At 39.8% G+C, this 10,464-nt stretch overlaps 1 protein-coding gene across 3 annotated transcripts in view; it reads right to left on the bottom strand.

The window, feature by feature from the left end:
* Positions 1-3,641: 3,641 nt before the first annotated feature.
* Positions 3,642-10,464, bottom strand: part of TYW5 (tRNA-yW synthesizing protein 5) — a 54,800-nt gene continuing 47,977 nt past the window's right edge. For all 3 annotated transcript variants that reach the window (XM_077272017.1, XM_077272018.1, XM_077272019.1), the window contains exons 7-9: positions 9,981-10,068; positions 9,590-9,706; positions 3,642-4,523 (exon numbers count right to left, since the gene is read on the bottom strand). In XM_077272017.1, coding sequence (XP_077128132.1) covers positions 4,267-4,523; positions 9,590-9,706; positions 9,981-10,068 — 462 coding nt within the window. In that variant the 3' untranslated portion in view covers positions 3,642-4,266. The remainder of the gene's footprint in view (positions 4,524-9,589; positions 9,707-9,980; positions 10,069-10,464) is intronic.

The following is a 10,464-nucleotide window of genomic DNA, read 5'->3' as shown; positions in this document are numbered from 1 at the left end:
TGACTCAGGGCAAATCTGCGTACATTCCCAGTATGGAGCATTTCCAATAAGACGCCATATTCAGCTGGTTTCTTTAACCCCTTACTGACCTCGGACGAAATAGTACGTCCAAGGTCAGTACCCACGCTTTGATGTGGGCTCTGGCGGTGAGCCCACCTCAAAGCTGCGACATGTCAGCTGTTTTTAACAGCTGACATTTGCCCACAATAGGTGCGGGTGGAATCGCGATCCGCCCGTGCCTATTAACTAGTTAAATGCCGCTGTCAAACTCTGACAGCAGCATTTAACAAGCGCTTCCGGCCATCGGACCGGAAATGTGCACACCGCTGACTCCCGTCACGTGATGGGGGGGGGGGGGGGCAGCGGTGCGTCGGCATAACAACCAGAGGTCTCCTTGAGATCTGTAGGGTTGTTGATGCTGAATTGCTGTGAGAGCCACCCTTTTGTCGGCGCTCATAGCAATCCAGTAATTCTGCTACATAGAGGGGATCTGAGCATCGCCTCTATGTAGCAAAGCCGATCAGGTCAGCTTCTAGCATCCCATGGAGGCTATTGAAGCATGGCAAAAGTAAAAAAAAATGTTTTTAAAAATATGAAAAAAATTAAAATATAAAAATTCAAATCACCCCCTTTTGCCCCATTCAAAATAAAACCATTAAAATAAAATCAAACCTACACATATTTGGTATCACCGCATTCAGAATCGCCCAATCTATCAATAAAAAAAAGAATTATCCTGATCGCTAAACGGCGTAGCGAGAAAAAAATTTAAAACATCACAATTACATTTTTTGGGGTCGCTGTGACATTGCATTAAAATGCAATAACGGGTGATCAAAAAAATGTATCTGCCCCACAATGGTGTCATTAAAAACGTTAGCTCGGCACGCAAAAAATAAGCCCTCACCCAACCCCAGATCACGAAAAATGAAGACGCTACGGGTATCAGAATACTGCACAATTTATTTTTTTTTAGCAAAGTTTGTAATTTTTTTTCACCACTTAGATAAAAAATTACCTAGACATGTGTGGTGTCTATGAACTCACAATGACCTGGAGAATCATAATGGCAGGTCAGTTTTAGCATTTAGTGAACCTAGGAAAAAAGCCAAACAAAAAACAAGTGTGGGATTACACTTTTTTTGCAATTTCACTGCACTTGGAATTTTTTTCCCGTTTTCTAGTACATGACATGGTAAAACCAGTGGTGTTGTTCAAAAGTACCACTCGTGCCGCAAAAAATAAGCCCTCATATGGCCATATTGACCAAAAAATAAAAAAGTTATGACTCTGGGAAGGAGGGGAGCGAAAAATGAAAACTCAACCGAAAAAAGCTCCGGGGGTTAAGGGGTAAAACCTTCCGGGCACTTCCCTGCCGCTTGATGAGTAGGCTAGAGAAATGGCCTACCTAATCCATCTCACAATAGTAGGTTTTGAGGCTCTATATTTTCTTTTCTAGAGCCCTGTAAGGATACGAAGAAAGACCTATCCTTTCTACACTCTTTAGTGGCTGAAAGGAGATGTGTAGTTAGGTGCCTAACGTATAATGCATTCAACTTCTCCTCCTTCTCGTTATTTGGGTTGGGACAAAAGGAAGGAAGGACGACTTCTATTCTATGAAACTAACTCGCCACTTTAGGAAGATGGGCCAAATCTGGTTTAAAGATCACCCTATCATGTAGGATCCGGGTAAATACAGAGCTATAGAAAGGGCCTGGGTATCTCCTGGCTAAAGTTAATACTACCAGCATGGCTGTTTTGACGGAAAGAATCTTGTGGGTTGCTGATTCTATGGGTTCAAATGGGGTCAATTAAGGCTGTTCGTACTAAATTTAAATGCCAAGGCACCAGTTTTATCTTTAAAAGTGGTCTTGATGTTAAAGAGGCTTTAATGAATCTCGATACCCAATAATTACTCACTAAGTCGCAACTGTATAGGACGCCGAGAGCTGGCACTTGTACCTTTAGGGTGCTGGTAGACAACCCTAATTCAAGGCCCCTCTGAAGAAACTCCAAAATCTTTACTATTGGTGCCCCCTCTTCTACCTTAGCACTTGAGAAGGATAAGAACTTTTTCCAAGTTCCAGCATATATTCGAGATGTGACTGGTTTCCTACTCTGAAGCAGGGTAGATATGACATTGGCAGAAAAACCTCTCTTTTGTAACAGTGAACTTTCAAGTTCCATGCTGTCAAGTGGAGGCCGGTTACTTGTGGATGGAACATCGGCCCTTGAAAAAGGAGGTTCAGGATTTCCGGTTTAACCCACGGATCTGAAACAAAGGTCTCTTGGGTCAAAAGGGGGCAACCAAGATGACCCTCGCCTTGTTTTCCCTGATTTTTCTTACAACCAGTGAAATCAGTGCACCCTCATACGCATACGCCAGGCTGAAATTCCAGGGAAGCAGGACAGTGTCCACATCCAAGGGTTTTTCTCTGGGGTTCAGGGAACAGAGACTCCCTCACTTTCCGGTTTGTCTCAGAGGATTGCGGCTTAGAAAAACCGCCTTATTTTCTTTCCCTCTTATATAAAGGTCCGTCAAGGAAAGGAGATACTTCTCTGCTATCTGAAACAGATGATCTGTTACTCTCATCAGTGTTTTTAACTAAGTTCCCACTGGCGGTTTACATAGGCCAGAGATACTCAATTGTCCGAGAGAATCTTGACATTCAGGCCCTGTAAGGATAGAAGGAACACGTTAACTGCTCGTTCTATAGCCAGCAACTCTTTAACATTGGAAGAGAAGGTTTTCTCAGTCTTAGTCCAGATCCCCTGGATCACCACCTTACCCAGATGTGCTCCCCATTTTGTGGGACTCGCATCCATGGTGACAATCTGAGTGATGTTCATTCACGCCCCCTACCCCCAGCAGGGCCCGCCTCCCCGCACTTCCATAGTACACGCAGAGTGATCCAGGTGCAACTGCCCATTGGGCACGTTACCTGTCGCGTCACTGCACCTCCCGATGATGTCACCGGGCGCTCCTACAGCCGACACCACATGCTGCAACCGCCTCTTCCAGGAGGGGCAGCACTTCCGGTACCAGCCCATGTAACTGCGGGGAGGGATCCAGGACGCGACGTGCATTCATACCCACCCTACCATTGCATACACATGCCAGAACGCCATGAGCACATTGTGGAGCCTCCAGGAGCCACGTGCTGGCTGAGACAGAGAAGGGATCCCTGCCTAACTTGGCCGGCCAGGGCAAGATTAAATCCTTTGTCCGTCTTCAACAGGTAAATTTGTCACTGATTCCCCCATCAAGTACAGGAAATCAACTGATGCAGGAGAGAGGTGCTGCCTTTTTAGCCTGTAGGTTTCCTGTCTTTGGTGGGCGGATCTCCTCTCTCGTGGTGCTGTCATGGGTGATTGAATAAATTTCAATTATACATACTCTTTAAAGTATACATTGAAATCTACATATAATGGGCCTCATTTACCAAAACTGTCTAACCTAAAAATCTTGTCCACAGGAACCTGAGTTTCTCTGGTAAGATGAAAGCTGCAGTTATTGGCTGCCATGGCAACTAAGTTTTTTCTTTTTAGATAGCTTTGATTGATGTGCCCATCCATGCTTTGATATGCATCGTTTAGGTGTTTTGTTTTTTTCTTCCGAAAGCAGCATACTTCGAATATGGTGTTTTTATTAGCTTTTTGCTCCAAAGTCCTTTTTAGGTTTTTGTACTATGATTAAAAACACATGGTGTTAATTGCAACGTGTTCTGAAGCATTTTTTAGTAGGTTTTTTGACATTACCAATCATGTAATCATCATAATCATCATAATTTGCAATGAAAAATCCATGAAAACAGTTTTAGCAAATATTGAAAAAATTAATAACAGCTATTACATGTGAAAAACACATTACATGTTAAAAGAAAAAAATCTGGCTTTAATACATTTTTAAATTCAAGAAAATAAGACTGTATAAAAAGTCTTTGGCCTGGAATACTACAAAGTTGAGAATGTATTAATAAGAAATGAGAGATATAAATTAAGTATTTAAAGGGGTTATTTCAGGGCTAAGAATTTACAGGCAGGTAGTTCCTAACCATCAAGTAGTTCTACAGCTTCAATTTGACATCACGTCAACAGGGCAACTCTTCCTCTTCCAGTCTGCTTTGTTGAAGGAGCATCACTGCTGACATCTTGTGTTTCTTTACGGTTATTGTTAAATTTACTATCCATTTCAAGAGAACACAGCAGAAAATGGTTGTGGTTGTAAAAGGGGTGATTCAACTTCTGCAGTCTGTGTAACAAATTTTATTCATAGTTGGTACTGTAGGCTTTATTTTGTATCCGCACTACCATTTTCCTGGCATAAAAATCTTTGTATTCTTCAGGCAATTCATCAAGTGTCTTTAGCGCGCGATCCAAAATCTGCACTGCTCTTGAGGCAGCTGTGGGGTCCTTGTTACCGTACGTATCTGTTTTATCATAGCAGTCAGAAGGTAGATGCCTCCAAAAGACATTTACTCCAACTCCAAACTCCTCAGCAACTGTATTGTGAAACCAGAGGGCTAGACCAATAAGAATAAATAAGATTATTCTCACACATATTATAGGGAAATGTTTCTACCACATAAAAAGACATGCTCATGGCTATATTTTAAGGAAAACTTATGTTATAGAAACATGGTAGAAAATAAACTATACATATGAAAAGCAGTGGAGTCAAAGAAGCAAAGCTATCTAAGAAGTCTATGTATTTATAAGCCCAGCCTATCCTAGCGCTCCTAAGTTTGATTGATGCCGTCTGTCTATATTAGGAGAAAAAATGCTATTGTACTAAAAGCTAAACAATATGAACATATAAAGAGATTGAAAAAATGCTAATACTGAATGTAAAGAATTATTCCCATCTTCATGAATGGATATTATTGGGCTTGTAAATCCAAGCAACTTACTGCTTATTCAATTTTTCAGCCATTCTTGAGATATTAATAACACTTTTCCTTTTGTTTTGCAGTTTGGAGACTGACTAACGTTACTAGAGAGCACAGCATGATCAGTGCTTACAAGCTTTTTTCATTTTAGCTTGTAAGCACCGTTTTGAGACTGGCCGGCCAGAAATGCACTAATACCTCCTAATCCTGGTCAACTTCAGCACAGTGCTTACTAGCTAGACATACAGGTGCTTGTCACAAAATTGGAATATCATCAAAAAGTTAATTTATTTCAGTTCTTCAATACAAAAATTGAAACTCCTTATATAGAGTCATTACAAACAGAGTCATCTATTTCAAGGGTTTATTTCTGTTAATGTTGATGATTATGGCTTACAGCCAATGAAAACCCAAAAGTCATTATCTCAGTAAATTAGAATAATTAACAATAAACACCTGCAAAGGCTTCCTAACCGTTTAAAAAGGTTCCTTAGTCTGTTTCGGTAGTCTCCACAAACATGGGGAAGACTGCTGACCTGACAGATGTCCAGAAGGCAGCCATTGACACACTCCACAAGGAGGGTAAGCCACAAAAGGTCATTGCTAAAGAAGCTGGCTGTTCTCAGAGTGCTGTATCCAAGCATATTAATGGAAAGTTGAGTGGAAGGAAAAAGTGTGGTAGAAAAAGGTGCACAAGCAATCGGGATAACCGCAGCCTTGAAAGGATTGTTAAGAAAAGGCCATTCAAAAATTTGTGGGAGATTCAAAAAGAGTGGACTGCTGCTGGAGTCATTGCTTCAAGAGCCACCACATACAGACATATCTAGGACATGAGCTACAAGTGTCGCATTCCTTGTGTCAAGCCACTCATAACCAATAGACAATGCCAGAAGCATCTTACCTGGCCCAAGGAGAAAAAGAACTGGACTATTGCTCAGTGGTCCAAGGTGTTGTTTTCAGATGAAAGTAAATTTTGCATTTCATTTGGAAATCAAGGTCCCAGAGTTTGGAGGAAGAGTGGGGAGGCCACAATCCAAGCTAATTGAGGTCTAGTGTGAAGTTTCCACAATCAGTGATGGTTGGGGAGCCATGTCATCTGCTGGTGTAGGTCCACTGTGTTTTCTTCTGGTTTGACTGTCTGCCCTTGGTGTGGGAAAGCACGTTGCACTTTGTGCTCTAGGTCCTCACATTATGTGTCTCCCAAACATTATTATTATATATGGGCAGTTCCAACATTATGTGTAACCCACACTCAACATACCCCTTTGTTGGGGAGCGAACGGGTCTGCTAATGTTAATGAACTATAAGTAGTTATGGTCCCCTGGTTCCGTGCACCCTTGTTTCAGTCATGTGACTGTGTGGTGTCTTGTATTTAATGTGTCACCGTGTTCTTACCTGTTCCTTATATTGCATTGAATAAAGATTAATATATTTTTATTGATTATTGACTAGGTGGTCGTTTTGTTTGGGTTCTCCTTTCCCATTCTTTTTGCTTTCCAAGACCAAAGTCAGCACAGCCATCTACCAGGAAATTTTAGAGCACTTCATGCTTCCCTCTGCCGACAACCTTTTTAAAGATGGAAATTTCATTCTCCAGCAGGATTTGGCACCTGGCCACATCGCCAAAAGTACCAATACCTGTTTTACAAACAACAGTATCACTGTGCTTGATTGGCCAGCAAACTAGCATGACCTTAACCCCAGAGAAAGTCTATAAGGTATTGTCAAAGAGGAAGATGAGAGACACCAGACCCAACTGTACAGATGAGCTGAAGGCTGCTATCAAAGCAACCTGGGCTTCCATAACACCTCAGGAGTGCCACAGGCTGATCGCCTCCATGCCACGCCGCATTGATGCAGTAATTGACGCAAAAGGAGCCCCGGCCAAGTATTGAGTGCATTTACTGAACATACATTTCAGTAGGCCAACATTTCAGATTTTAAAATCATTTTCAAGTTGGTGTTATAAAGTATTCTAATTTACTGAGATAATGACTTTTGAATTTTCATTGGCTGTAAGCCATAATCATCAACATTAACAGAAATAAACACTTGAAATAGATCACTCTGTTTGTAATGACTCTATATAATGACTGAAATTCACTTTTTGTATTGAAGAACTGAAATAAATTAGCTTTTTGATGATATACTAATATTGTGAGAAGCACCCGTATAACCAAAAGAAAAATGGATAACAGAGCAAGCAAAAACATTTTATGTAGCTTTATTATGACATTTTACATACAAAATTATTTTATTGAGACATAAACATAGATATTAATTATTACGTTTGAACAAAATTATAGTACACAGGTACATATTAATGCCCAATAGGAGTCAAAAAGAGATATACAGGATGTAACTTTATATAAATGTAGTTGTATAGTCATGCCATATAATACCAAAGAGGATAATGACTAATAGTTATATACAGATATTTAAGTCAGCAAAAATAAAGTGCATAGTGCAAAGCATATCTAAGTGGTCCAATCAGACCTACTAATGGAAGACAATCATGTAGTAAAGATTAATGAGGTAAGACACAGACTAATAAGTATTAGATACAAATTCAGACACAAGTGAGGATCCAGGAGGGATGAAGACAGCCAGGCTACGTACAAGCATTGACACTGGTATACTCTCTGAAAAAGAAACAGGGCATAAGGAGACTGAAAAGACCAACCTGCTATAGACGTGGAAGAGGCAGACACCAACGCGCGTTTCGCAATGTGCTTCTTTGAAGAATTATTAGGCATTCATATAGACCTGTGTACTATAATCTTGCTCAAAAGTGGCACTAACGTGTCGCTGCCCTTTGAATTTTAAAAATTAATATCTATGTTTATGTTTCAATAAAATAATTTTGTATGTAAAATGTCATAATAAAGCTATATAAAAATTGTTTTACTTGCTCTGTTATCCATTTCTCTTTTGGTTATATATTTGAATACTTATGGATGAGCTCTTTCTCTAGAACAGGCCTCTGTTTGGGTTTCTAGCTAGACAGCAGCAGTGGTCGGTTTCCCAGGCAACGAGCTGTATACAAAAGAACAGTATTACTATTTCAAGAAAAACTGAACATTTTAATAAGGAGTAAAAGTCAGAAGTGTTTGTTTTTACATGCACTATCCAACAATATGGAATAAGGAAATTATACGGAAATCTGCACTACTAGCAAAAATCCAGTCTTCATGATTTGAATAAAAAAATGTACCGGTATATAGAATAAGATTTACAATTAAAAGGGATAGATGCAAAGGTATACGGAGAACCCCTTGAATATGAGAGAGAAAAATTTGACCTGCTGCAAAAAAGGTGCAGTATTTAAAAGACAGTTTGAGCATGTTAAAGAAGCACTCCCACTAATTTCTTTGGTCATTAAATGTATGTGTACATGCATGTAATGTAGTGCGAGTGTCTTAATATACTCAGCTACCGCTGCTTTCTCCGTGATCCAGCACCATTCTTTTCTGCTTCTGAGTGACTGCACTGCAACTAACCAGCTCATTCTATGCACTATTTATGAGCCGGAATTCGATTTTGCAATGAAAGCCTATAGAGCCTTGTTTTGACCCTCCATAGCCTTACACTGTAAAATTGACTTCACTCTCAGAGCGAAGTGTGATCCAGAGAGTCTGCAGAGCAATGACATCACAGAGTAGCAGAGAAGAACGGTGCTCTACCCCGGAGAAAGCAGTGGTAGGTGAGTATATTAATATACTCACACTATATTACATGCATGTACACACATACTGTAAATAATAAAAAAAGTTAGAGAGCATACTTCTTTAAAATTAACACATCATTGAATGCTGCAGGGCTGTGTAAAATGTAGTTTTTATTTCTCATCTTAGTTGCAGAAATATTCATTTATGGAGATTAGGTTCTAATTTATACTATAGTTCAACTGGGTGTTACTAGAGATTTGTCTCTGAGGACGTGTACTTCTTCCCCTAAATGAGGTTGACCAATCATAAACAGGCGGTGTCATGCAGGAGAGAAAAGAAAACGCCCTTCTCGCCTCACTGATTTCTACAGCTGCTGTGTAGAAATAATTATGAGGTTATGTATTATTACAAACAATTACAGATCTTATCTTACAACAGTCAGCTGGTCACAACTGACAGCAATGTGAGATGACATCTGGAAGTGTTTGTAATGATAGATAAGAAATACACACCCCAAGAGACACATCTCTGGTAATCCCCAGGTGAAAACAAATTCTAACCTGAACTTTACAAGCACCGGAGTGGTCAGTCACGTGATAGTAAGTATGTGATATGCATACTGCCGGCCACATTCCAACTAGACTGTTTCCAGGCTCACTTAATACGCTTGTGCCCATCTAGTAGGAATGTGGCCAGGAGTATTCATATTGCAGACATGCAGTCATATATCCTTTCGCTCATGGCGCCAGTAAAAGAAAATCCTTACAGCGTGCAGTGAACACGATGGGAGGATTCACACATCTGCAGTCACACAGAATAGCTTAAGAGCAGACAACCCCTTTAAGCAATCTTGGGAGAGTCACAGCAGTCTGACACCTGCTAATCGGACATTGATGACATGAGCTTTCTTGGTGTTATGCCATCAATGTCGTTTTATTTTTTAGTAAAAACAATGCATGATTCAATACATGGCTGACATTTTCTGAGGTCTATTATCTGTCTAACAACTATATACAAATACAATTATTAACCTGGGATAAACAGCACATCTCCTGCTTGTAGGGTACATTCATATCTTCTAGCTTGAGAAAAAAGAGGATATTTGACCAAATCTGGGTTATCCACATCTAAAACTTCAGATTTGTCACCTGGTAAACCAAGAAAACCAGTTCAGTTTTGGAAACTTCATTAATATAAATATGTGCCAATAAAAGGATTTTGTGTAATTAAAGTCAGGAAAATTCTCACAACTAAGACGATGTTCACAAGTTTCCGAGGGTCAGCTCTCTGATTTGCAGGAGTCGACCCTCAGATCAGCCTATATCACAGATTTAAAAGCAATAATGTATTTCCTGGTGTATGTGTCCAAACCTCAGACCTGTGCCAGACCAGTGACTAATTCAGCAATGCTCTTTTCTGTACCTGATAAATATAAATAAGGAGCATCCCGTGGGCTGTATAGGACCACTCGTTTTGTTCCTGTCACCTGAATCAGCAAGTTATCCATAACCTAGAAGAAGATTTTTTTGAGTCAGATATACAAGAATAATCAGCAAGTTATCCATAACCTAGAAGAAGATTTTTTTGAGTCAGATATACAAAAATCATCAGCACATGCAATCCTATTTAAGGGTATTGTAATAAGGCAAACTCACATTATTTGCTTGGCTTTTAACCTGCAGATCAGAATCTGCAGCAGAATACAGTACAAGGTAATTATATGAAATTAAAAAAAAAAAAAACACATCAATGTAAAAAATAAATTTTCAGTGCAGAATTTGGTTGTGGTGCAGATTTTATAGTCTGTGGCTGGCCAATTCTGTTGCAGACTGTTTGCTGATTACATTGAGGAAGTCATATTATAGAATTGCAGATTCTGATCTGGAGAATCTAAATTTATATTGAA

The sequence above is a fragment of the Ranitomeya variabilis genome, chromosome 7 (assembly GCF_051348905.1).
Source record: "Ranitomeya variabilis isolate aRanVar5 chromosome 7, aRanVar5.hap1, whole genome shotgun sequence".
Lineage (NCBI taxonomy): Eukaryota > Metazoa > Chordata > Amphibia > Anura > Dendrobatidae > Ranitomeya > Ranitomeya variabilis.
Note: the sequence above shows the minus strand (reverse complement) of the source record. Positions and strands in the feature narration are given on the sequence as shown.